This window comes from Oryctolagus cuniculus, chromosome 3 (assembly GCF_051225735.1).
Source record: "Oryctolagus cuniculus isolate XC-2025 breed Fujian yellow rabbit chromosome 3, ASM5122573v1, whole genome shotgun sequence".
NCBI lineage: Eukaryota > Metazoa > Chordata > Mammalia > Lagomorpha > Leporidae > Oryctolagus > Oryctolagus cuniculus.
The window spans coordinates 137,727,489-137,755,094 of record NC_142869.1 but is presented as its reverse complement, the minus strand read 5'-3'; the positions used below and the strand labels follow the sequence as shown (position 1 = coordinate 137,755,094).

The following is a 27,606-nucleotide window of genomic DNA, read 5'->3' as shown; positions in this document are numbered from 1 at the left end:
GGAGCTTTCAGAGCCAACTAAAGGACCACAGGCGCTATCAGGTCTCCTAATAGCGTACCTTTCCACTTTTAACCCCATTTCGAAGACCACTTGTTGATAACTGTTGGCTCCATTTCAATAATAACTCTTCAGAATCCCGTAATCTGACCCTCAAACTGATTAGAAAGAAATGGACAAGATAGAACTTAAGTAAAATGGAATTCTCTCAAGTACTTTCTTGTTATATTGGAGGTTTGACAGCAAAGAACCAACACAGAAAACCAAAAACACTAGCGTTCTATGCTTTATCACTCTATTCCAAGCCAGAGAAAAACTCACACTCTGTGCAATTGGGGCTTCTGATCTGACATTTCGTCTTGTAAGTGTCCTGGCTAACAAAACTTGGCAGAAGTACAGTTCGGTTTACTCCATCTAATTCGCAAACTAGGGGAAAGAGCACTCGCCGGTTTTTCTCTAACTACCCATGCCTCCACCAGCGTGTGTCTCAGATAGAGCCAAAGGGGGCAGCTCCACAAGGCAGCGCCTGAGAGGCGGAGTGAGGGGCAGTGTCGTCCCACTACCCTCTCGACAACTTTTCCAGGCTTCAAACCTCCAGTTCCTTTAACTCGTTGTGTTTCGCTTTCCTTTTCACCAAAATCCTGCAGTGACCCCAGCAGGCTGGCGTCCGCAACCAGGGATCAGGAGCATCAATGAACACTAGGCGCAAGAGAGTCTGAGGCGGAGCCCGGTGGCGTGGGACCGGAGAACCCGGCGCGGCACCGGGGCCACCCACGGGCAGAGAGGGGGTCGTGCGTGGCTGCCCGGCGCCCCGACCGCGACCTCTCCCACCTCCCGCCCTGGGAGGGACTTACCTGCGCAGCGAGGCGCGGGACCCAGCGAGGACACCTCACGCCCGCCCTCCAGCGCCCGGCCCCCGGGGGCCGTTACCTAACCGACCCGATCCCCCCGCCTCCGCCAGGCCAGCCCAGCCCAGCCCGGCGGGACCGAGAGGCCGCGCTACGAGCGAGGGCGTGCGCCCGACCACGCCGGCCGACCGGCCGAGCCCGCGTCCGAGCCCGGAGCCCCGACGCCGGCTCGGGCCCGCCCCAGCCCCCGGCCGCGCCCCCCCAGCGCGCCCCCAGGCCCCGCCTCCTGCCGTCCATCCCTCCATCCGTCCTCCACCCACCGCCCCACTGCGGCGCCAGCTTCACCTGCCCGTCCCGCGCCGCGCGCCCCAGCGCCTGCCCCGGGGCCGCCGCCGCCGCGCGCGCCGCGCCCCCAGCCCGCCGGCCGCCCCCAGCCTCGCGCTCGTCCCGGTCACCTGCCCCCCTCCCCGGGCTCTACCTTGTAGGAGTCGGTGGCCAAGAGGATGTTGAACTCGGCTTCTGCCGCAGCAGTCATCTCGGGCCGGAGTGGAGGGGCCGCGCGCCGCGAGCTCCCCGGCGCGGCTGCGAGGCAGGAGAAAAATGGACTTCACCGCGCTCCGTTGCTTAAGTCACCGCTCGGTCGGAGCGGGAGGGGGGGAGAGGCGGGAGCAGCGGGATGGGGGGGGACAGCGGGAGGAGGGGCAGGAGGAGGGCGGGCCCTGCAGCCGTGACGCGACAGCGGCGGCGGCGGCTCGCGTGCTCGCAGGCCAGGCACTCCGGCGGCCTCCTCACCTCGGCGCCCCCGCCCCCACCCCATCGCCGCGGCGGGGACGAGGAGGGGGCGGGGCCCGGCTGCGCGTGCGCAGCGCACAGGGGGCGGGGCGGGGCGGACGTGAGGCACGCGCTGTCGCTCGGAGTCGCCCGCCCCGGGAAGCCGGAGGCTGCGGGGCCGCCCGGGCGGGCGCGTGACGCAGGCGGCCCGCGCCTCGGTTTCGTTTCTCGGCCGGGTGCCGAGGGGGCAGGGCTCAGGGGGCGTGCCCGACCTCGCCGCTCCTGCGAGGAGCAGGTTCGCCCCCCGCGGCTGGGACTTGTCTGTCCTGCCCAGTCCTGGCCGGTTTTCTGGGTCCTCCTGCAGTCACGCCACGCGGCTGGGGCGGGAGGAGCCGCCCGGGGCCCGTCCGCCTGGTGCCCCTGCGCTTGGGGTGACTCTACCTTTGTCTCCCGCGGGGGTTGAGGGGCGCGCCTTGGGCCGCCGTCGCTCGTGTCCGGGGCGCTGCGGGGATGAGGACGGAGAGGCCCTAGGCCCCTTACGCAGAGGCGTGGGCCCCTCGCTGGCTTGTGGCCGAGCCCTCCGGTCCTGCGAGGGGCGTTTTGACTTTCCAGGGGGGTCCCAGAGGCTGCCCGGGAAAGCAGGGGTTGGGGGTTGAATTCAGTCCTCACGGGCAGGATGGTGACGGGACAAGACGGGATCCGGTTAGCTCCGGGAAGGAAGAGGCCACGGGCCAGATCTCTGACAGAAACCGTTATCACGGGGAATCCTGAAACCGTGGGACGCGAGCCGGCAGTCCCCAAGTTGAGGACTGAAATGACGTCTGATGGCTTCACCCCAGTCCAGACGTCCCCCACCCCGCCCCCGCCCAGATCTCACACACGGTTGCATATTTGCAGCAAACTAAATTCCTTTTGTCTGCAGGCTCAATAGCTTTTTTTTTTTTTTAAATTAAGATTTGGGTTTTAGAGGCTACAAACAGCCTGGGAAAAAGTTTAATGGGAACTGGTACAGGACCCTCATGGACTGCCCTTCAAGTTAGTAATTTTTTTATTTAGGGGCGGGGGTTGGTGCAACTGTGCATTAGGAAACTGGGAACCGGGCTGGAAGTCTAAACTCAAAGCACCTTGGGTCCTGACCCCGTCTTGAAATCGGTGCGTGTTCCTTTATCTAAGTGTAGTTACAGTCCGGACAAAGAGCAGGGAAAGTGTGCGCTGTCTTCCGGCATCACCAGGGTAGTGAAATACAGATATAAAAGTATTCATTATATATATATATATCTCCATTCATTCATATATATATATATAAAGGGAGCACTTCTAATCAACACTTTTTGGGTTACTTTCAGCATTGAGGTTTCAATCAAGTGGGAGTTTTGTCTTTGTTTTTGGTTGACCCTCCTGGTGTTCAGTGGACAAGATTTTTTAAAAAATTTTAAGTCGTTAAAAATTTTTTATTTGGGGTGATTTTGTTGCATTAGTTCAAGCAATACAAACTAGGAAAAAGTTCCATTTTGTCCTTAATTTGGTGCTTTTTTGTCTCCGTTTGGAATTTACATAACCTAATTTACTTAGAGAACAAATTCTTATTTGTTTAGCTTCCTGGAATCCATGTATCTATAACTGACCATTGTTCTGTGTTGCTTTATGCAGGAAAAAAGTGGGATTCTGATTACAAAGTGGACTTTGTTTACAGTAGCCATATTTTATAAAGCAGAATTTGGTCTTGTGAACTTTTGAGTTGAATTTGCATTTTAAAGATGAAAGCATCTAATCTCAGTGCAAATAAAAAATACTAATATTGCGTGTGCATTGACCCTGATTGTTAAATGCAGGACTCAGGCCTGCTCATGGATTTCTAACTTCAATCCCTACAGCGCTGACGAGAGGAAAACATGACAATGAAGTCATGTTCCCAGTAGAAAAATCATCATTTGCCAAACAGAATGAGGCACATACTCCCCGTAACTATGTGCTTAACTGAACCAATTCTGAATTAATCGAGTTCTGTAGAACTATGAAATGACCAACTACCAAGCCAGGATCGCCGTTTGAAATGACTTCCCTGAAAGACAATTTCTGAAGTAACATTTAGCCTGTTGATCATATAAAAGAGCTGGGAGACTGAAGGAACTAAAAGCAGAGATTCTCCTGGGCCCTTTGTTTGATTCCAAGCCCTGGATTCTTCGGCCTTTCCTACCAAGCTGCGGATCGCACGTGGAGAATTGGGTCCCCAGCTCCCTGTATCTATCCCTTAGAGAACTGTGGCTCACCTGTGACTCACCTGCGGGACTAGGCAAAGTGGGTGCTTCCGCATCACCCCTACTTCCAGCCTGTATTCGTGTCTCACCTGATTTCACCTCCGGCAAAAACACCAGAGGAGCAGGTGTACAACTCAGCTCACCTGTGACCCTGACAAGTCCTAGTCTCCCTTCATGATCTGCTCTGAACTTGACCAATTAGCAACAATTGCCGCAGAGAGGAGCTTTTAAAAATGACATTTAGACTTTTTTTTTCCCCCTAAATTCAAGCTTCCCAAGCCCCCTGGGGACCTTCCAGAGCTCTGATCCTAGGAGAAGACCTCCTCTACAAAGAGACACGGCTCTTCCTGGATCCAGTTATGTACCTGCTGCACTGAATAATGACCTAGCCTGCTGAGCCCTCTACAACCACACAGAGAGATGCAGGGAAACCTCTCTGTGTTAGTCTAAACGTCCAGAAATGCGAGAGTAACGCTAAGAAGTAATGCACATACCTAGTTGTCCAAAATGTTCTGTCTATTCTGTGTTCTCTTCGTGGTCTGACTTTGCTGCACTCTCCTGATTGGCTGTTTGCTGGGCAGTGCAGAGCTGATCATCTGATGGTAAGTTCCCTTCACGAGGTACCCCGTAGGATGTCTTACCAATCCACGTGTGCTGTGTGGTAAGACTCACTTTCCCTCACTACTAGTGTTTTTTTCTTTTTTCCCAGTAACAAAACTACAAACTTTTCAAATTGTAACCAAATAAATTGGGAAATAAGAGTAGGAAGCAGGGGCTGGCACTGTGGCACAGTGGGTTAAAGTCCTGGCCTAAAGTGCCAGCATCCTATGTGGGCGCTGGTTCTAGTCCCGGCTGCTCTTCTTCCCATCCAGCTCTCTGCTGTAGCCTGGGAAAGCAGTGGAAGATGGCCCAAGTTGTTGGGCCCTTGCACCCATGTTGGAGACCTGGAGGAGGCTTCTGGCTCCTGGCTTTGGATGGGCTCAGCTCTGGCTGTTGCAGCCATTTGGGGAGTGAACAGCAGATGGAAGACCTCTCTCTCTCTCTGTCTCTACCTCTCTCTCTCTGTCTTTCAAATAAATAAAATCTTAAAAAAAGGTAGGAAGCAAAAAAGGAACAGTTTTACATTAATCTTTAAAAATAAGATGGGGTGGGCTGGTGCTGTGGAGTAGTAGGTTAAGCTTCCGCCTGTGGTACTGGTATCCCCTATGGGTGCCGGTTCAAGATTTGGCGACTCCTTTTTCCAATCCAGCTATCTGTTGATGGCCTGGGAAAGCAGTGGAAGATGGCCCAAGTGCATCCAGCTCTCTGCTTGTGGCCTGGGAAAACAGTGGAAGATGGCCCAAGTACTTGGACTCCTGCCCCCATATGGGAGACCCAGAGGAAGCTCCTGGCTGCTGGCTCCAGATTGGCCCAGCTCCAGCTGTTGCGGCCATTTGGGGAGTGAACCAACGGATGGAATACCTCTCTTTGTCTCTCCCTCTCTAACTCTGCCTCTCAAATAAATAAATGAATGTTTAGGAAAAAAAAATAGGGGAGGGCATTGTGATATAGCTGGTCAAGCTGCCACTTTGGGCCCCTGCATTCCATATCAGATTGACTAAGATTGAGTCCCTCTTACGCTTCTAATCCAACTTCCTGCTAATGTGGACCCTGGGGAGGCAGCAGGCGATGGCTCCAATTCTTGGGTCCCTGCCTGGCCCTGCCTTGGCCATTGGGGGCATGTGGGGAATGAACTAGCAGATGGAAGATACTTCTTTCTCTTTCTGTGTGGATCTGCCTTTTAAATAAAAATAAATAATCAAAACTTGAAAATAATAAATGCTGGTGTTGTGGAGCGGTGCATTAAGCCCCCATCTGTGACAGTATCCAAGCCTCTCATCCAGCTCCCTACTAATGCAGCTGGGAAAGCAGTACTTGGGCCCCTGCACCCACATGGGAGACGTGGAAGAAGCTCCTGGCTCCTGGCTCCTGGCTCCTGGCTGCTGGCTTTGGATCAGCACAGCTCTAGCCATTGCAACCATTAGGGAGTGAGCCAGTGGATGGAGGATCTCTTGGTCTATCACTCTGCTTTTCAAATAAATAAATGAATAAATACATCTTTAAAAAGTGAAAATAATAAGGTAAGTGCACACATGTTAGGTTGCTACAGTATCAAGTGTCATCATTATTTATAAATTTTGCTGATGGCCACTTGCTTAAGATTCAGTAACCCAAAACAATGACTGAGAATAAGGCTTTAGAAGTATTAAACAATACCAAGACCTTCTCATTCAGTGTTTTCCTAAATGAGATCATAGATGGTACCTAAGTACACATTTTAAATTTTAGTAGTTATGTATTTGCTTTTAATTTTTTCTAAAATAAAACTTAGTATTTCTAAATTTTTAGAGAAATGTAAGTGGCACATAAATTATTTTTCTTAGGGACTGTTAGAATGAAGCCAAAGTAGGTGGGTACTCAGGCTGGTGAACCTCACTATTTTCCTTGCCATTCTCTTTGCTTATGACCTGTTTCACATCCTCCACACAAGACTGGTTTTCCTGATGTTGAACATGGATTGTATGATTTCACTTACATGAAATTCTAGAAAAGCCAAGTATAGTGAAAGATTGGTGGTTATCAGAGGGCCGGGGTTAAGAGAAGTTGATTGGAACCATTTAGCCTTCCAGCTCACAATGGCATGCCTGGATTCAATTTGCAGCTCTGATGGCAAAGGAGCATGAGAAAATTTGGAAAAAAAAAAAAAAAAAGGTAGTGGTTATACAACTGTATACATTTGTCAAAATCCACTGAATTCAATTAAAATTGGTGACCTTCACATAAATTATATCTCAAAACTGAGCTAAAAAAAAGATTGGTTTTCTTGAAATCATGGAAGTATTTCCCCGTTTTCCCTGTTTCTATAGACTGTATCCCATTGTACTTTACATGATTTGGAAACAGTCACCAGGTTCTCCTCAGAGAAAGTCTAGCTCTTTCAAGTTGCTAAAGTTAATACAACCCTGATGCCAAAGAGTCTGAAAAACTGCTATTGACTAGAAAGCAGGAAAGGGAATCAATCCCAATAGGATTCAATTCAGTGGAAATATATAAACACCTAGTGTATACACAGACTGTAGAAACAAGCCCTAGAGGACTTAAAAAAACAAATGTTACACCAGCCTCAGTTCTCATTCAAAACTGGCCTGAATGGGGTGAGGAAACAAAACAATAGAAGTCATTAAGCTCAGGATTTCTGGGATCAATATAAACTTGTATGAGTATATAACCCTGGATTCCAGGAACAGAAATGATTAAGGTCTGGATAAAGATCAACCAGGCCTTACTCAGTTTCCACACCCTAGACTTTGCTAGACTAAGAACTGCTCTACCTGTGAAACCTTAAGCATCAGCCCTGCATTCCTTAAGCGTTTATCCCACCTTTCTCATTCACTCACTCCCCTCCCAATCTGCCCAACCCTGGGTCTCAAGACCTTTGCCTGGTATTTGCTCCTATGACTTGACTCTTCCTTATGACCTAGCCTAGACATATAGTCACAGCCTCGTCTCTGGCTCCTAAAACTTCTAGCCTTCTGGTCCCTAGATCCTCCACTTTTTTTCTGTTAGAGCATTCAGGCTACTGAGCAATGACAGGGACCATCATCCATCCCTGAAAACCATTCGTAGCAAGACGACCTGTTGCCTGGCGATCCACTCGTTCCTCCCCTTCAGCCTCCTTTCCTACCTTTCACAATAGTTATTTTCCTGTCTCCTCAGACTGCTTGCCTCTCAACATCTTTTGTCTCAATAGATGATGTAGTCCCCTATGCCAGCAAGACAAACCAAGGCTATTAGGTAGGAACTCCCTAAACTATAGCACCTATGAGAGTAGAGAGCTGCCTTCTTCCTCATTGTCGACTTTTTTTTTTTCAGATTGATTGATTTATTGGAGAGGTAGAGCTACAGACAGAAAGAGGGAAAGGCAGAGAGAAAGGTCTTCCATCTGCTCACTCCTCAGATGCCTGCAACAGCCAGAGCTGAGCCAAATGATCCGAAGCTAAGAACCAGGAGCTTCTTCCGGGTCTCCCACGAAGGTGCAGGGGCCCAAGCAATTGGGCCATCCTCCACTGCTTTCCAGGCCATAGCAGAGAGCTGGATCAGAAGTAGAGCAAGTGGGACACGAACCTGTGCCCTTATGGAATGCCAGCAATGCAGGTAGTGGCTTTACATGCTATGCCACAACTCTAACCCCAGGTTCAAAGTCTTGATGTCTGTATCATCTCAGTTCTGGTGAGGACACCAGGGCAAGTGTTCACATCTTGAGCCAGGAAGGGGAGAGCAGGAGGGAAGAAGGCGGGGTGAGGGCAGTGAGGGGAAGAAAAGGGAGAGAGAGAGACTGGAATATCACAGCCTCTTTCTAGGGTGCGCCCTAAGGGCCTCCCACTAGGCCCATTTGTTTTAGGGTCCACATCCCAGTACTGCTACCCTGTGGGCCAAACTTTCCATTACAATGGATTCTTGGACAATGAAACTGCGTTCAGACCATAGCACTGCCTGTCTCCTATGTCTACAATCTGTTGTACTCAGGCATGGTTATTATTTTTAATTTTTTTCTTTATTTTTTTCTTTTTTTGACAGGCAGAGTTAGACAGTGAGATACAGAGAGACAGAGAGAAAGGTCTTCCTTCCATTGGTTCACTCCCCAAATGGCCACTACGGACGGTTGGCGCACTACAGCCAGCACACCGCACTGATCCGAAGGCAGGAGCCAGGTGCTTCTCCTGGTCTCCCATGCGGGTGCAGGGCCCAAGCACTTGGGCCATCCTCCACTGCACTCCCAGGCCACAGCAGAGAGCTGGCCTGGAAGAGGGGCAACTGGGAAAGAATCCGGCACCCCGACCGGGACTAGAACCCTGTGTGCCAGCGCCGCAGGTGGAGGATTAGCCTAGTGAGCTGCGGCACTGGCACTCAGGCATGGTTATGTGAATTGCCTTAGTCATGAACTGGAAATGATATGCATTACTTCCTAGGAGTAGCATTGAAACCTCACACATGATTTGCTTTTGCCATTCCTCATTTCCTTCTATCACATAGCAGTATTCCAGCAAGGCGTTGTTCCACTCACCTAAATCCTGAAATGTGGACAACATAGAACTGAGAACCAACTGGCACTGGGCATGTAGAGTGAGTGGGCCATGAACTTTTCTTGCTCTTAGGCATGAAGGTTTTGGAGCTGTTCCCAGGGTGGAACCTGGGTAATCCTGACAGATGCAGGCCTCCAGGCACATTTTTTTCTTTTTCTTCCAAGCTAGTAGAAAGAGGTCCCTCCTTCATCCCCAGGCTAATCTCCCTAGCCCTAACAGTCCTTTTAGCTCCTTTCCATCAGTCATCACCCCCTTCATGCCTTGGAATCATGTAACACTTCCTTTTTGTGGTCTGCTTGGCATATAAACATTCAAGTCTCTCCAATCTTAGAAAAAAAAAAAAACAATCAACCAAACTCTTCATATAGACCACCCCCTTTCTCTCCCCTTTTCCAGGAAATGAGGTTTCCTCTTCCCATCTCTTTTCTTTCCTACTGCAGGCTGTGTGACACTGGTACATCAGCCACACAAACTGGCAGATCTTGTGGTTATGTTTCACAGATACTGGTCAGTAACAACACCAAAAAGTCTGTCTTTCCTTTTTTTTTTTTTAAAGATTTATTTTATTTATTTGAAAGAGAGTTACAGAGAGAGGTAGAGACAGAGAGAGAGGTCTTCCATCTGCTAGTGCACTCCCCAGATGGCCGCAACGGCAAGAGCTGCGCCGATCCGAAGCCAGGAGCTTCTTCCTGGTCTCCCACGTGGGTGCAGGGACCCAAGGAGTTGGGCCATCTTCTACTGTTATCCTCAGTGTTTTGAAGATTTGTTCTTGTGTGGTCACAAGATGGCTGCCATAGCTCGAAGTATCACAACCTCACACAAAAACACACAAAGAAGAGAAAGTGGAGTTTTGTTTTGTGTTCATCTTTTTCCTTTTAATAGAGGGAAAAAAAAAAAAAGAAAAAAAAGAAAAACCCTTTCGAAGATGTCCCCAGCAGACTGCCCTTGGGCCCTGGTGGCCATGCTCTAGCTGCAAGGGAGGCTAAAAAGTGAGAACAGTGGGTATCTCAGGTCTCTAATGGCAGGAAGGCTGTGACAGCAAGCACGAAGGGGTTAGAAATGGGAGCTCCATGGGCAGCATGAGTGATCCTGGGAGTCCAGATTTCTCAAGCCTCCTGCCAGGGTAAATTCTCTTACCACATGGAGGAACCTGCCTCTAGATTTGGCCTCCTCTTTATCCCTTTTTGTTCCAGAAAATTCCATCACTCCCAAGGACCTCTTTTATTTATTACCTAGAAACCTTTTATTTAAGGTATACAAACTTCATGCATTTCATAAATACACATTTAGGAGCAACAGCCCAAGGCAGACTTGATGCAAACAGGCATCCCAGTGGCCTTCTTTGGAGTTCCAGAACCAATCAGAACAGAAGATATGGATTAATGTTCTGCTCCTTCTATCTGCTCCCCTTCCACCCTGTCTTGCTCAACTTTTACTACAATAAAGCAACATGGGTCTTGTTTACTCTTTATGCAGGCTCAGAACTGTGTGGGGCTAGCAAAAATGTCTGTTATCTCTTAAGATGTAGTTACAAAATAATGAGTTATTCTCATATACACTTAACTAAGCTTACTTCTTTATACCTTGACACCATGTACCTCTCCTATGATTATATAAATCAAACTCAACATCGGCTCTCCTATTGTCAGCAACAGTTATTAGGGACAATCCTGGGTACTTTTTATTGTATTATATCTAGAATTTGAAAAGTTCACATGGGGGCATATCAATTGTTCAATAAATTGTTATCACTATTATCTAGAAACACATAGAGGGCACTTAATTTAATGTAGTACTGTTCCAGCTGGTGTATAAATAAGGCATGGCAACATATTTTGCCTAGAAGTTTACTAATAAATGTATGGAAAGCAACTGATTGAGTTAACGTTCATAATTATCAATTAGCACTGACAAAGAGCGAGGCCGAGCTCAAGCTTGGCTCGAAGGAACGGCTGCATCTCAGCAAGTACTTCTCAAGCACTTACTGTGCTCCTGACCTTGTTGTGCCTGGGGCTGATGTGGCAGAACCTCTGCCTTCTAGGGACAAGTAGATTTATGGGGAAGCACGCCCTTATCGCCAAGAATCACTTTTTTGGAAGGACAGTCCGCGTCCCCTCAGAAAGCAGACTTTAGCCTTGCTCAGCTGAAATTGCACTTTGAACCACTGCTCACTTGGCTGCCCCTGGCAGCCTAGCACGCGCAGGCTGCAGTCCCTTTGGGTGCTCCGTGCCCTGTCTACCAGAGCCTCCATGGAAGGCAGGGGAAGATGGGACTCATGTGACTTCTTTTAAGGCCAGGCCTTCCATTAGATCGTCTTACTCCATTAGATCGTTAAGTACTGGAATGTAGTAAGATTAGTCAGCTGTCACAACAGAGGAGCAAATAACAATTAAATGTACTTCCTTCCGGAATAAGTGGTGCAGGGCTATTGGGGTTCAGGAACCCAAATTCTTTCCGTTTCTTGCTTTGCCATCCTCTGCTTGTCTTTGAAGCTGTTGTCTAAACTGGGTGCTCCAAATCTGCCCCTTGCCTGTGCGTTCATGTGGCTGTTGTTGGCAGAACACAGTGATAGTGGCCAAGACAGCAGGGACAGAAACCAGGTAAGCGATCCTTGGCCCTGCGAAGACTAAGAAAGCAAGTGTGGAAAGTGAAAGGATTGGGTAGAGCTGAGACAGCTCTCAGAGAACCAGACTCCTTGAGAGACGAGATGTGTGTGCAACAGCAGGGGGAGATTCATGAAGGGGGTGCAGAAGGAAGAGTGGAATCCACGATGATGCTACCTATCACTGCTGGGTGATTCCACAGAATGGGTTATAGAAAACCGCCCGATGGAAGTATGCAATTATTAAGAGCAAATACTTTTTTTTAATATTAAGAAGATGCCGTTTGAGCTGAAGATCCCGATTAGGCAAGTCTGACATGACCTGCTTGCCTCCCGAGTTTCTGGATTCTTCCTCCCTATGTCTGATGCCTCCACGGACACGTATTCCCAAATGCTTCTGTATTGAGGATCAAATCTGTGCCCCTATCCGTGCTTCAGTTTTGTTTTGGGATTTGTTTTCTAGACCAGCCTTGGAAGTTCTTAGTCTCCCCAGCTCCATCCCGCGTGGCCCTGGCTTCCTGTCAAAGTTAGCGTGATTGCTTTTCTAGAATCAAAGCACACTCCTCCTGGGACAGGATCAAACACTGGCAAATTCTATGGCTTCCATGGGAATTCACGTGCCACATGCAAGTTACCATGCCACTGGCAAGGGGCAGCAGCTTCGTTTTACGTGACATTCGGGCCATGGCCTCCTGACACGTGGACTGGGCATTTCCCAACTCTACACATTTGTCAGTTACCGCTTGAGCTTCTGGGTTGTGACTGCATCGATTTCTATCTTCACTTTCAGAAAATGACCTTATTCCTACTCTGTCCTCACATTCTGGATTTGACAGTGTTGTTCCTCATGTGCCAACAATATTCACATTTTAAGAATGACTTTAAAACTGTGGCAGAGCCATTATACTTAGATTTCATGGGTTTCTTCACAATGGAATTATTCAAGTTAATTATTGATATATGTGTGAATTTACTTAAATAGGATGATTTAGATAATTTGAGAGGCATAAATGTTCCTTAGACTTTGAATTCTAATTAATATCACATATGCATTAAAAAAACAAAGAGGAGGGGACAGTGTTGTGGTTCAGCAGGTTAAGCTGCCTCCTGCAATGCTGGCATCCCAAATGGGCATCAGTTCAAGTCCCAGCTATTTCACTTCCAACCCAGCTTCTTGCAAATGCACCTGGGAAAGCAGCAGAAGATGGCACAGGTTCTTCTTCCTATGTGGGAAACTCAGTGGGATTCCAGACTCCTGGCTTTGGCCTGGCTCAGCCCCAGCTGTTGTGGCCATTTGGGGAGTGAACCAGAAGATGGGAGAGACAGAGAGAGGGAGATCTCTCTAACTCTGCCTTTCAAATAAATAAGTAAATAAATAAATAAATATTTTTAAAAAGCCAAAGAAGAAATAAATCTACAGAAATTGTACTTATATTTCCAATTACTTATCCACATTTAGAAGTCTGTTATTCTTGACCTTTGGCATAGTCTGTGCTGACAGATACGAAAGTGGAGAGCAGAACAATTGTGCAACAATATGACTAATAATTACTTAATTACTGAACATGTGTGCATGACTTGTTAAATTAGAAAATGACACAGTAGGAATAAGTCATCTTGAATATTTACAGAATTCAAAAATATATCGAGTAAAAGAGGTAAGCTGGTTTTGTATCCAAGTTTGCGAACATCAGTGGGCATTGGCTTGTACATGATGCCATATTGGTATCTACTAAAATAGTCACGTGGCTTTCCTAATCTTCCAATACAATAAATCACATAGAAGAGTTCCCTAATATTGGACCACTTTGTTGACCTAGAATAACCTTTTTCCTCAAGTTATGTTATTCTTTTAACATATTACTTTGTTCAATTGGCTTGTTATGCTTAGAACTTTCATAGGGACCTTTAGCAATTATACTAGTCTGGAGGTTTATTTTTTGGTGCTTTCTCCTTGTCTGGTCTTAACATTAGCGTTAGAGTAGTGTCCAAGAATGAGTCAGGAAACCTTGTATCTTTCCTCTGTTCTTGAGAAGTTTAGATAACGTAACAGCTCCTTGTTAGAATTCTCCAGTGAAAAGAATTGACACTGGTGCATTTTTTTCTTTAACTTTTTAAAAAATTTTTATTTAATAAATATAAATTTCCAAAGTATAACTTTTGGATTATAGTGGCTTTTCCCCCCCCATAACCTCCCTTCCACCCACAACCCTCCCATCTCCCACTCCCTCTCCCATCGCATTCATATCAAGATTCATTTTCAATTATCTTTATATACAGAAGATCAATTTAGTATATACTAAGTAAAGATTTCAACAGTTGGTGCATTTATTTTAAATAACTTTCTTATTTTTGAGAATTTCAGACATATACAAAAGCAGAGAGCTCGCCACAATGAACCTTCATGCACACATCACTTGCTTTAACCGTGATCACCAGCTCAGGCCAATCTTGTTAAATCTGTTGTTCTAAATAGTATTGAGAAGCAGATCCTAGACATGGTGTCAATCCTGTAAATTCATTAGCAGTTACCCTACAGTAATATTCCATCACTCTTTTTCATCTATTAGCAGCAATATGTCTACAAAGAGAAATGTTCTATCACATACTACTTGGGTAGCTAGGTGTATAGTTTATATGAAAAAAGAAAAGCAGAATAAATTGCTTGATTATTTTTAGCTTGTTTTTAAAATAATGAGTAGGTTTTCTAATATTATTATCAAAATTATTATCTGTTACAGCTATCCATTTCTGTAGGGAAAAAAATCACCCTGGCACTTTAAAAATAAGTATTGTTTTCAGTTTCTTAGGTCAAGAATTAAGGAGGGACTTAGCTGTGTGCTCTTGGGAAGGGGGTCTCAGTGAGAGTCTGACAGTGAGTAGTGCTGAACCAAAGTTGGGGGGTGTGCACTGGTGTAACCGATGACCAGCCACACGTTTCCTTCTTTTCCTGCAGTCTGAGAGCCTTTGCATGTGTTCTGTCTACAGGAGCTGGTTTGGGCTTCCTCACAGCATGTCATCCTTACGGTAGTCAGACTGTCCATGGACTGAACTCTTCAGTGAACAGAACGGGATGTTGCAGAGTTTTTATGACCTAGCCTTAGAAGTCATGTAACATCACTTCCGCCACACTCTCCCTCCTGATAGTGACCAGGGCCCCTCTGGCCATCTAAGAGGATGCTTCAAAAAAGTTCATGCAAAAAAAATATTTAAGTCTAATGTATCTGTACATTATCACACATTGATCAAGTTAAACAGCACAGGTCTACTCTCACAGTATTTTTTGTGGGTCCGAAGTCTGAGCAGGTCTTGGCTGGGCCCTGTGTTTCAGGTCTCACCAAGCTATAATTCAGGTGTTGATTAGGGTTGGGGTCTCACAGGAGACACGACCCACTTTTGCACACACGCGTCTGTTCACAACATTCCATCTTTGAGGACTGTTGGACCGAGCTGGCTGTTGGCGGGCGGCCACCTGCATCAGTCAGTTCTTTAGTATTATAATGAAATACCTAAGACTGGGTACTTCTAAAGAAGAGAGATTTATTTAGCTCCCAGGTTGGGAGGCTGAAAGTCTTTTTTTTTTTTTTTTTTTTTTTTTTTTTTTTTTTTTTGACAGGCAGAGTGGACAGTGAGAGAGAGAGACAGAGAGAAAGGTCTTCCTTTTGCCGTTGGTTCACCCTCCAATGGCCGCCGCGGCCAGCGCAGTGCGCTGATCCGAAGCCAGGAGCCAGGTGCTTCTCCTGGTCTTCCATGGGGTGCAGGGCCCAAGCACTTGGGCCATCCTCCCTGCACTCCCTGGCCACAGCAGAGAGCTGGCCTGGAAGAGGGGCAACCGGGACAGAATCCGGCGCCCCGACCGGGACTAGAACCCGGTGTGCCGGCGCCGCAAGGCGGAGGATTAGCCTAGTGAGCCGGCGCCGGCGGGAGGCTGAAAGTCTTAAACAACATAGCACCAGACTTGGCGCGAGCCTCTCTGACTGCATCATGTCCAGGCAGATAGTATCATAGGGGCGGGAGGTGTTGCAAGATGGAGAGATCCCACCACCAGTCAGGGAGCAGGAGAGAGAGGGGCAGCCAGGAAGCACCTGCCACAAGGTACCTCTTAAATGTACCCCCCCACCCTTCAACCCCACCACAGCGAGGACCAGCCCTCCAACACACAAACCATCGGAAAGCAACCACATCCAAACCACAGCACTGCTCTCACTCTCCGCCACCATCCCAGGATGCTGCTTCCTCCCTCACAGCCAGCCGGGGAGAGACACAAGCCACATTTTCTATTTACTAAGTTTTTTAGTGGGTTGTCATCTTACCTAATGTCGTCAGGTGCCCAGGCTCATGTAGATTGAGACATCTTTGCGATATTGTGGAAGCTAGCTCGGGTTCTACCCACGCTCGAGGGCTTGAGGGCTGCTGATGGCCTGAGGGTGCTGTGCCTTTCTTTCCATTTCTGGAATAGGCCATGACTTCTTTTCTGCCACAGGGCATTTGCATAAATCATTCGTTTCCCTCACACACTGCTTTTTCTCCCCCAGCTGACCTAATTGATTCCTGCTCCTCCCCCAGATTTCAAGTCCAGCTTCCCATTCTCAGGGAAGCCTATGCAGAACCTCTAGGAGCCCAGGTCGGGATCACCTGGTGGACACAGTCGCAGCCTCCTGTTAGCTTTCACAGCACCCACCTGGCCTGCGAGTCAATTCTGGCTCCCTCTCTGGCAGCAGCGGTGTTTGGCTGTTCCAGGAGGCCAAGGGAATGCAAGGAAAGCTGCCTTCCTGCTGGCTGCTGTCTGTTTCTCCGGAAGGATTCGGAGAGATTTAAAGCTACGCTGCCGCCATTGTCATTCCTCTCGGCCCCACAAACCCCCAGCACTGTTTTAGCAGAAATTGTTTTGATACCTTCATAAAATTCTTCTGTGCTTTGGTCTATTGAGGCTCTCTCTCTCCCCCTCTTCTCTCTCCCTAAAAGTTTTGTTATGTGTAGTTTTGAACAAGAGCATTCATTTCCTAGAAATATTGACCTTTAGCAATCTCCAAAAGTTAAAATAAATCTTCCTATCTGTCATCTCCTTTCCAATGTAGTTTTAAAATTTTTCTCTTGGGGCCGGCACTGCGGCTCAGTCAGTTAACGCCCTGGCCTGAAGTGCAGGCATCCCATATGGGAGCCGGTTCTAGTCCCGGCTGCTCCTCTTTCAATCCCATGCTCTGCTGTGGCCTGGGAAAGCAGTGGAAGATGGCCCAGGTCCTTGGGCCCCTGCACCCACGTGGGAGACCTGGAGGAGGCTCCTGGCTCCTGGCTTCGGATCGGCGCAGCTCCGGCCATTGCGGCCAATAGGGGAGTGAACCAGCGGATGGAAGACCTCTCTCTCTCTGTGCCTCTCCTCTCCCTGTGTAACTCTGCCTTTCAAATAAATAAATAAATAAATATTTTAAAAAAATAAAATTTTTCTCTTTATCATTTTTAGATTTGTTAAAGATCTGTTCCATTGTTCTTTTCAAGGAAATAATTTGTAATATACGAGTCACATTTTCTATTTAATACATTTTGCTTTAATTATTTTTCTTGTTTTGAGCTATTTTGTTTTTTTTTTCTAGTTTCTTGTGATAATTTTTTAATAAGATTTATTTTTATTTGAAAGGCAGAGTTACAGAGAGGCTGAGGCAGAGAGAGTGAGAGAGATCTCTTCCACCTGCTGGTTCGCTCACCAAATGGCCACAATGGCTGGAGCTGGACTGGTCTGAAGCCAGGAGTCAGGAGTCTCCTCTGGGTCTCCCATGTGGGTGCAGAGGCCCGAGGACTTGGGCCATCCTCCATTGCCTTTCAGGCACATTAGCAGAGAGCTGGATCGGAAGTAGAGCAGCTGGGACTAGAACCAGTGCCCATATGGGTTGCTGGTGCCGCAGGCAGTGGCTTAACCCACCACACCACAGTGCTGGTCCTGAGATAGTTTGTTTTTAAATATATTATTTTACTTGAGATAGGATTCTCTTGAGTACTACTTTGGCTATATTAAGTTTTAGATAAGTATTTCTCTTTTTTTGAAAAGATTGATTTATTTTATTTGAAAGGCAGAGTGACAGAAATGGGTGGGGGCAGGGAAGAGAGTTTCCATCCACTGATTCACTCCCCGAATGGCCACAACAGCCAGAGCTGGGCCAGGCTGAAGCCAGGAGCCAGGAACTCCATCCTGGTCTCCCACATGACGGCAGGGGTCCAAGCATTTTGCCATCCTCTGCTGCCTTCCCTGTGTGCATCAGTAGGGAGCTGGATGGGAAGAGGAGCAACTGGGACTTGAACAGGCACTCCAATATAGGATGCTGGTATTGCAAGCAGTGGCTTAACCTGCTGTGCCATACTACTGCCCCTTTTAGTTTATATTAAAACAGTCCGTAATTTTAATTTTAATTTCCAAGTACCTTGAATTTTCAGAAGCATTTAAAAATGTTTATTCTCTTGTTAATTTCTAAGTATATTTAATTGAGATCAGAGAACCAAGACTGTATGATTTCCACTTTCAAGGATTTGTTGGAATCGGAGATGTTTTTCTTTCAGCTGATATATGTTCAATGTTGGTAGCTATCCCATGGACACATGTCCTTTATTTTGTAAAAGGAGAATAAGTACATATTAGATCAATTTTGTTCATTATATAATTCCAATTTCTTACATTCTTTCTTAAATTCTGTTCATTTGATCTATCAGTTTTTGGCACACATATGTTAATGTCTCTCACTATTTCATTCAATTGTCAATTTGTTTTAGTAATATTCTCAATTTTATAGTTTAGAAGTTATACCCTTAGATTGAAATTGTTTGACTGTTTTATCTTTTTCATAGGTTGTTCCTTTCATCAGTATAAAACATAAATTTTTTCTATTTAAAGATTTTATCTTGGAGGCTGGCGCTGTGGCATACTAGGTATAGGCACCTGTTTGGATCCTGGCTGCTCCACTTCCAATCCAGCTCTCTGCTATGGCCTGGGAAAGCAGTAGAAGATGGCCCAAGTTCTTGGACCCCTGCACCCCATGGGAGACCAGGAAGAAGCTCCTAAATCCAGGCTTTGGATCGGTGCAGCTCTGGCCATTGCGGCCATCTGGTAAGTGAACCAGTGGATGGAAGACCTCTCTCTCTATCTCTTCCTCCTTCTGTCTGTAACTCTGCCTCTCAAATAAATAAATAAATCTTTAAAAAACCCGATTTTATCTTGAATTTTATTGCATGAATATCGCTGTATTACCTTTCTTTTTATCAGCATTTGCCTTGGATGTCTTTTCTCCAAAATTTCATTTCAATTGTTCTAGGTCATTTCGTTATAGCTCTTATAAAGAGCATATGACTGGATTTAAAAAAAATACAGTTTTTCTCCCGGCCTATTGATAGAGGAACTTAATTTGTTTATATTATTTGGTCATATCCTGACATTTTCTTTCATACTCTTCATTTATTATTCTTTCTTTCTGATGTTTTTCTTCCCTATGAATATTAAGGGAAAGATTCTAAAAGTTTCCAGAGCAAAATCAGAAGTTACTCAGGAAAGAATTAGAAGCAGAACCTTTTTTTTTTAACCATGAAAAACATGGACACTAGAAGACAAAGGAGTAGTCCATCCAATTCTGAGGGCAAACTACCTTAAACCTAGATTTCACAGTCAGCCAAACTTGAATTCAAGTGCAAGAATGGAAAAGAAACTTTTTTTAAAACTATTTATTTTTCATCTACTTGAAAGGCAGAGCCACAGAGGAAGAAAGAGAGGGAGAGGGAGAGAGGGAGAGAGGGAGAGGGAGAAAGAGAGGGAGAGGAGAGGGAGAGAGAGATCTTCCATCTACTGCTTCACGTCTCAAGTACCTGCAACAGCCAAGGCTGAGCCTGGCCAAAGCCAGGAGCTGGGAACTTAGTCCAGGCTTCCCATGTGGGTGTCAGGGACCCAAGCACTTGTGACACACCTGCTGCCTCCCAGGGTGCATATTAGTGGGAACCTGGAATCAGAAGTGGGGCCAGGAGTCACACCCAGGCACTCTAACATGGAATGCAGGCATCCCAAGCAGCACCTTAACCACTGTACCAAACACCCACCCTATCAGCTTTCTTACAGAATCTACTACTGGGAGTCTGACAGTGCTTCCAAGGGCCTGGCATAGAGTTATAACGGCTTTTCCCAACCCCCATTTGGTTCAGTTCCTAAAAGGTTCATAAACATGTCACTGGAAATTCTCTTCCCATTGATTGTTTTCGCCTTCTCTGATTCCTTTTATATTTATTGCCTGGGGTGTAGAATTAATAGCTTTCTTTATCTCTTATTGCCCGCTTGACAGTGAAATATCGTTACAACTTGTTTATTTGTTTTGCCTCTACTTTGCACTAAGTGCTGAGACTACAGCAATGGCGAAAACCAGCACTGCCCCTGCTCTCATGGGGTCTGCAGCCTGGGCAGCGGGGAGCAGGAGGGGAGGTGGACAGGTCAAGGCTATGATGAGTGGTGTGAAAGACACATCGTGTCTCTAAGGTGCTCTGCAGCTGGCCCGGTCACTTTAGGAATGTGTCCCCGAGCCAGTGATGTCTGAGTTGAAATATGTGGGAAGGTTAGGAATGCACTAGGTCAGCTTGGTGGGGGGGTGGCTGTGGGTAAGACAGAAGAGTGTTTGGGAAGAAGAAAACCGTACAGATGTTCTGAACTAAGACAGAACGTGGGGCATTCTGGGAATTAGGAGGAAGCCAAGCTGAGCACGGGATCTGAGAGTCACTTCTGTGAGGGAAGATGGTGGAGAAAGATGGCTGGAACAGAGCCTGCAGAGCTGTGCCATCAACATGATGTGACTTCCGGTTCTAATCGTTAGGGTACTTAGACTCTTAGTGATGGGCTTAAGACCTGGGAAATGAGCTGATCATACTCATATTAAATTTAGGCAATGAGGTGGTCAGCAATGTAGCAAAGTGGCTGGGGGTCTGAGGTGACCAGTGAAGAGGCACTGCTGTGGTCCACCTGAGAGCTGGGCACTGACTGGATGATGATGGGAAGAGAGGAGCGAACAGGAAGCTGACTGATGGCAGAGACTTTCCCTGTGGACGATGGGCAAATGGGGGGGGGTGCTAAGGCCAACCCCCAAACTTGTGGCTTGCTCTATTGAATGGATTTTGGTGTCATTTACTAAATCTGAAATCTTTGAGTATGAAGTGCCCCTGATAAATGCAAACAAAGAGTTCACATTGCTTCCTACTGGGGCTATATAGCACAATGTGTCTCCCCAAATTCATGCAACTGCTTAAACTTGAATGTCTTAATGGTTGACTGAGTGAGGGTAGAAACTTGATCTTATGACAGCAGCGTAGGTGGGGCCTGAGGGAGGGTTTTGAGTCATTGGGGATGTACCCCTGGAGGGTGCTTTGCACCTGAGATTTGAGTGTCTTTTAGCTGAAATCCTGCCTAGCTTCTGTCTGGTGGCTCGGGACTTGAACCGGCGTCCATATGGGCTGCCAGCACTGCAGGTGGGGCTTTACCTGCTATGCCACAGTGCTGGCCCCTGTTCTTTATTCTTAACAGAAAAAAAATAAAGACTGACTATATTTAAAGGGGCTATAAGGATTCCCAAAAGACCCTTAAGTTATAAATTTTGGCTGGAAAAGAAATCATAAAATATTTACATGAAGCAGATAGGAGGGTGTGTGATCTAGAACACAATGAGCCTGCAAAGGGAGGAGAGGGCTCTTGTATTTTAAATGCCAGGGAAGAACAGAAAATGAGCACAGGCAAAGTTATGTTGGGAACTGTGGCTTAGGAAATGGAACGAAGTTCCGGGCTTAATGGCTTCTGTTTGCTGGGTGATGCATGCTGCAATGTCATCTGCTGAGGGTGGGGAGGGGACAGGGCGAGGGGAAGGAAGATTTGCAAGAGCTGCTGAGAAGCATGGAGAGGAAGGGGACCAGAGGGAGGCTGTGCTGAAGGCGCTGGGTGGAGCTGGTTACCAGACACCGGCAGCGGCTCTGACGTCCCAGCTGCGTGATTCTCCAGGCAGCCCTGTGCCCACTGCCTGTGCGCGCTGTGAAGGGGGAAAACGGGCTGACTGTGGTCAGGGAGCCCCTTGTATTGATGGACTTCCAACAACGTCATGGAAAAATGCAGATTGTACAAAAGCTAGGCTTGGATTTTTGACATGTTTTGCACCGTTGATTCCATTTTCCCATGAACTTTTGCCACTCCATCTTCATTCCCCCTTGGAAAGGCACTTGACGTCTTGTTTTCTCCCTGTCCTCTGTGCGCCCAGAAATGCAGTGTCTTCTGAAAGCTGGTTCAGGTGGATGTCTATCAGTGACTTTTTATTTATTGTTTTTGTCTCAGTGGATGAAAATGAAACAGAGCAAGACCATTTGGGTCAATTGCTCTTAAAGCCATTATTCTAAACTCGTGCACACAGCCTCTTTCTTTTTAGAAAACATTTATGGCTTATGCCTTTCAGGGGATGCAGTCCTCCAAACCAAGATGCAGTCCTCCACCTCACTTTGCTGTGGTGTTGTTTTATATCTCCCCTAGCTCTCTTTGCGGTCTTCAGTGTTTGGGCCGAAGTCTGGTGCAGGCTGCTGGTAAGTGGGGAAGATCAGGTACAGGCAGTTCTCCGGGCTCATGTGGCACGACCAGCACTTCTCTGCTACCCTGAAGCAGTGGTTTCTGCCTAGGTACAAATTGTGAAACCTGGCACATGAGCACTTGGAACATATAATAGTTACAAGAATTCCTCTTAGTCCAAGGCGATTGAAGATGGTTTTCATCCAAAAATGAGCTAATCTGTCAGTGAAGATTGGTATCCCATCTTGTATCAGCTTGCAAGAAATATAAGGGTCTGTTCCACCTTCACCAGATAAGACGTGTTAGAATTAAGTAGAAAAATTTAGCACTTAACAAAAAAGATGTCACTGTTGTATCTTTTCTGCATGTTATTTAGTGATATTATTCAGCTCTAAGGAAGAGTGTGAGATAAGAGAAAAGAATGAACTAACCCCATAATATAATTACTTACAATTCTTTCCTTTTTTTTTTTTAACCAAAGGAATCTTAGAATGACATTGTTGAGCAGGCCTACAAAGCAATGCATGCCAGTTAAAAGAGAATGTCAGTGTTCTGGAAGGAGGAAAATGGAATGAATTTCATGTGATAGCTGGCACAAGTAAGAAGCTGGAGTCCGCTCACAAGACGGCAAAGAAGGGCGGTGCTTCTTAAGCAAAATTAGAAGCGATCAGAAAACCAAGAAGTTATGTAAGAAAGTCAGAATCTAAGTATGCAACCTAAAATGTGTAGTGATGATCAACAATTGGTGGTGAGGAAGGAAGGAGAATGCATTTGACCTTGACTCCAGAACATTCTTTGAGCGGCACAGGGCTTGTGATGTTGGCACACAGAGAAGAGAGACATGTGTGGCTGTGACTATGTTTCTTCTTTTACAAAAGGCGACTGCTCCTTGTAGGGCAGCTCTTCCCTTCAGCTAAAGCTCAGCCTGAACACTCTGGTCACAACCCCTTCTAGTGTCACTTCCAACCCTGGAGTTGCCAACTATAGCATGAACCACCAACCTTACTCATTCCCCTGGCCCCTACTCACACTGTGCAAAAAAAATTCCTTCATTAAATTCTCTTCAATCACCCTTTTTGAGATTATCTGTCCGAGCACTGACCCAAGAGAAGGAGAGTGAAGCAATACTTAAAATCCCACCCACAGACAACGAGGTTGTGTGAGATGAGATGAGATGAGATGAGATGGGAGGAGAGGGGAGGGGAAGGGAGGGGATGGGATGGGATGAGAGACCCAATCTCTTCCCCCATCAGCCAGTCTGAGCCCTCATGTCCACATGCCCTCATCCAGTGTGCTTGTCTGTGGCCAAGTGTGGTTCCAGTGTTTGTGAGTTAGGTTCAGGGTGTGGGGAGCAACTCGGACTAGACTAAGTTACTGGAATTAAGACTTATTCTATGCATCTGCTCTCCCACAATATGGCGCTGGGAGAGGAGTAAACAGCTTCTACACAGCTGCCTCCAGTTCGACCAGTAACCTGCAGGAGCTGATCCTGCTCCTGATTGGAGGAGAGCAGCGTACTTGGCGTGTGGGTAGCAGAGTTGGGATTGGTGGAAGAGGACTATAAAGGAGGAGAGAGAAAACATGCACCAGGAATATCTATCTGAAGGAACACCTGAGCAGCCCCCGAGAGAGCCGGCCGGCGGTGTGCCGCTCCCCCGCGGACGCGGAAGTGGGGAAAGTGGCAAGGGGAACCGCCCTTCCACAGAGGTGGAAGGGTCGGTAGCCGACCCGGGAAGAACCAGCATCAAACCCGGGAAGGGCCGAGCAGACAAAAGAACAGCGCAGGGTTCAGTGTCGCTCCTCCACGAAGAGGGGGAGCAACACGGGGGACTCCTAAATGCAAGCCATCAACTCCCATAGCCTCTATGGGCACGTTTAGAACTGAAGTGTGAAGAACCGTGAAGCTCATTTCCTTTATCTTGGAGAAAATAGCAGGCGAAAACCATCCCTGCTCAGCCCTAGCCCCGGTGTATGCCAGACACAGCTCTGTCACCTCTGGCAGTGGCCTTGCCTCTCTTCATGCAGGAGGAAAAACTGGTTTTGTTGGATTTACTTTGAAACTATGCAGTCTTGAGCTTCCTAGTGGGGTGGAAGGGAAATGTTGCCTGGACCCTGAATCCCAGTCCAGCCTTCCAAATACACCTCATCTCCTCATGCTAGGCAATGAGAAAGGGGCCAGTCAGGTGTGTCTGTGTGATACACCTGTCTCACCAAAGGCCCAGATCCAGGCCTAAGGCTCATGGACTGATGACAGAATTTCCCATGGGTCATGACAACACCTCTCTTGGTGTTCACGTCAGCTCAAATAGCAGAGTGCTCTGCTTCTCCACCCCTGCCCCCCATTTCTGGTGCTGTTCTGTATGACGTCTCTTCCCTCACTTGCTCAGTGCCCTCCTATGCCTGCCTCCTCAGCTGCCTGGGTGAGCTGTACTGCATACACTTGTTTCTCCTGGCTCCTGAGTGCCCGTGTGAAGTGCAGCTCAGTGGTGGGGCAGAGTGTGGGTTTTCAGTCTCCCCATTCTATGCCCTTTGCTCCTTTCTCAGGGCATCCTCCTTCATGTCATGGTTTCTAGGCCAGTTGGCTTGGAAGCAAACCCACTGCCCTAAAAGGATTTTTTCCAATTACTTATATTTGATCTAAAGGGTCTGTTCTGATAAGGATAAGTCTTTGCATTAAATGCATAAGGTTAGCTTTGTGGAACTTTGTTGTTGTTCTTGTTAAAGATTTATTTACTTGAAAGGAAGAGTGAAATAGAGAGAGGGACAAAGGGGGCGGGGGGAGAGAGAGAGAGAGACAGAGAGAGAGAATCTTCCATCTGCTGGTTCATTCCCCAAATGCCTACAATAGCCAGTCCAAAGCCAGGGGCCAGGGACTTCATCCAGGTCTCCAATGTGGGCGGCAGGGACCCAAGTACTCAGTCCATCATCTGTTGCCTTTTCAGAGCATTAGCAAGAATGCTTGTTCAGAAGCAGAGGAGCTGGGACTTGATGAGGATTTTGTAGGACTGTGAGGTAGTTATGGTACTACCATATGATTTCCATGCTTGGCCTAGTGTGTGTGTTACTAAAGAACCATTATCTCAGGGCTGGCGCTGTGGCGCAGCAGGTTAACGCCCTGGCCTGAAACGCCAGCATCCCATATGCGCACCAGTTCTAGTCCGGGCTGCTCCTCTTCCGATCCAGCTCTGGCCTGGGACAGAAGTAGAAGATGGCCCAAGTCCTTAGGCCCCTGCACCCACGTGGGAGACCTGGAAGAAGCTCCTGGCTCCTGGCTTCCGATTGGCGCAGCTCCAGCCGTTGCAGCCATCTGGGGAGTGACCCAGCGGATGGAAGACCTCTCTTTCTCTCTCTCTTTCTCTTTCTCTCTCTCTCTCTCTGCATCTCCTCTCCCTGTGTAACTCTTTCAAATAAATAATAAAATAAGTCTTTTTTTTTTTTTTTTATAAAAGAACCATATCTCTTGTAACCTAGAGCGATTAAAGACTCATTCCTATATACTCTCGGGTTGACTACTTATTCTGTCCATTCTTAAGGTATAACCTGTATAGAGTAACTGCAAACTTGTGATTATTAAATTTTTCTCTATTGTAAAATAAAGGACTGGGCTAAAAATGCCAATATTCCCTTTCAGTTCAAAATTTTTAGTTTTTAGAAAGTTACACAAGTAAATGAATGTATTTTCAATGAAACTGATGAAAATAGTGGATCCACCTCCCTGCTAATGTGACTGGGAAGCAAGCAGAACGTGCCCAGTACTTGGGCCTCCTGGTGCCCACATGGGACACCTGGTAGAGTTTCTGGCCTCCTGGCTTCAGCCTGGCCCAGACCGGGCTGTTGTGACCACTTGGGGAGTAAACCAGTGGATGGAAGTTTCTCTCTCTCTCTGTCTGCCATTCAACTAACTAACTAACTAACTAAGTAGCTAACTAAATCTTTTTTAAGAAACCACATCAGAGAAATGAAAAAAAGTATAAAGAAAGATGGGTTCAGGTCATATCTAAATACTATGCTATTTGCATAAAAAATTTGAGCAGCTGTGGATTTGGGTATTTGGTGGTGGGGGCCACCTGGAAACACTCCCCCTTGGATAGTGAGGAACAACTGTGCTTCCTTGTTTTAAAAGCGAGCTGAGGGCTGGCGCCGCGGCTCACTAGGCTAATCCTCCGCCATGCAGCACCAGCACACCGGGTTCTAGTCCCGGTCGGGGCGCCGGATTCTGTCCTGGTTGCCCCTCTTCCAGGCCAGCTCTCTGCTGTGGCCCGGGAGTGCAGTGGAGGATGGCCCAAGTACTTGGTCCCTGCACCCCATGGGAGAAGCACCTGGCTCCCGGCTTCGAATCAGCATGGTACGCCGGCCGCAGCGCGCCGGCCGTGGCAGCCATTGGAGGGTGAACCAACGTCAAAGGAAGACCTTTCTCTCAGTCTCTCTCTCACTGTCCACTCTGCCTGTCAAAAAAAAAAAAAAAAAAAAAAAAAAAAAGTGAGCTGAGGGTCAGAAAAGTGTTTTAAGTATGAAGCCATTTTTATTAGTTTCTCTAGAAAGTTCCTATGTTGATTACTAATGTGCAAGGCACAGTCAGTGTCTATACAAACAACAGAAGTTTAGGTTGGAATTTTCTGAAGTTCTTAACTGGGCTTTCTGTGCATTTTCTCAATTATTTATGTGGGAATATTCTTGAAAAAGTCCAAACAGACAAATAATTCTCACGGCCATGCATTGCTGTATAATTCAAGTTTTAGGAAGAGTTGAAGAAAGATGGTTGGGAGAAGGAAACTGACCTTCCTTAAGTATATCAATTGACTGTGTGCCAACTATTGTATTGGTATTGTATGTATGTTGTTCTACTTAACATTCATCATCACGTCTGCTAATTTTATTATCCTCACTTAAAATCTAGTAGAGTGGAGACGGCACTGTGGTGTACTGGGTAAAGCTGCTGCCTGCAATGCTGGCATCCCATTTGGGTGCTGGTTCGAGACCCAGCTGCTCCAGTTCTGATCCGGCTCTCTGCTATGGCCTGAGAAAGCAGAAGAAGGTTCAAGTCTTTGGGCTCCTGCACCTGCATGGGAGACTGGGAAGAAGCTCTTGGCTCTGCCCAGCTCTGGCCACTGTGGCCATTTTGGGAGTGAACCAATGAATGGAAGATCTCTCTCTGCCTCTGTGTAACTCTGCCTTTCAAATAAACAAATAAATTCTTAAAAAACTATATATAGTAGAATAAGCCTGTTTCTTCTACCTAGTGCAACTATTTCCTTCTTTCACTTTTGAACATGAGCTTTTTTGTTGTTGTTGTTAGAACAAGGGTTATTCCAAATAATAATAATGAGAACAATAATTTCTATTTAACAAGCATTTGCTACATACTAGACATTGTGGCAAACTTTTTGCCAAAATTTCCTAATTGACTGTTTGCACTAATTCTTTGAAGTTAGGAGTACCTTACAAGAGCAGA

The 27,606-nt window shown here is 46.8% G+C and overlaps 2 protein-coding genes across 4 annotated transcripts in view; one reads left to right on the top strand and one right to left on the bottom strand.

Annotated features, from left to right (window-relative positions):
• NAMPT (nicotinamide phosphoribosyltransferase) overlaps positions 1-1,683 on the bottom strand; it is a 37,195-nt gene extending 35,512 nt beyond the window's left edge. Inside the window, exon 1 of the mRNA XM_002712033.6 lies at positions 1,324-1,683. Coding sequence (XP_002712079.1) covers positions 1,324-1,380 — 57 coding nt within the window. The 5' untranslated portion in view covers positions 1,381-1,683. The remainder of the gene's footprint in view (positions 1-1,323) is intronic.
• LOC138849035 (uncharacterized) lies at positions 1,522-27,362 on the top strand. 3 transcript variants are annotated; one of them, XM_089328448.1, is made up of 3 exons: positions 1,522-4,476; positions 18,480-18,692; positions 27,052-27,362. In XM_089328448.1, exon 1 carries the CDS (start codon positions 1,522-1,524, stop codon positions 2,077-2,079), a length of 558 nt encoding a protein of 185 aa, XP_089184574.1. In that variant the 3' UTR covers positions 2,080-4,476; positions 18,480-18,692; positions 27,052-27,362. The 3 variants fall into 3 exon arrangements, with proteins under 3 accessions (XP_089184574.1, XP_089184573.1, XP_089184575.1); XM_089328447.1 differs by lacking the exons at positions 18,480-18,692; positions 27,052-27,362 and having other exon boundaries at positions 1,522-2,651; positions 3,267-13,753; XM_089328449.1 differs by lacking the exons at positions 18,480-18,692; positions 27,052-27,362 and adding an exon at positions 5,124-13,753.
• Positions 27,363-27,606: the final 244 nt, after the last annotated feature.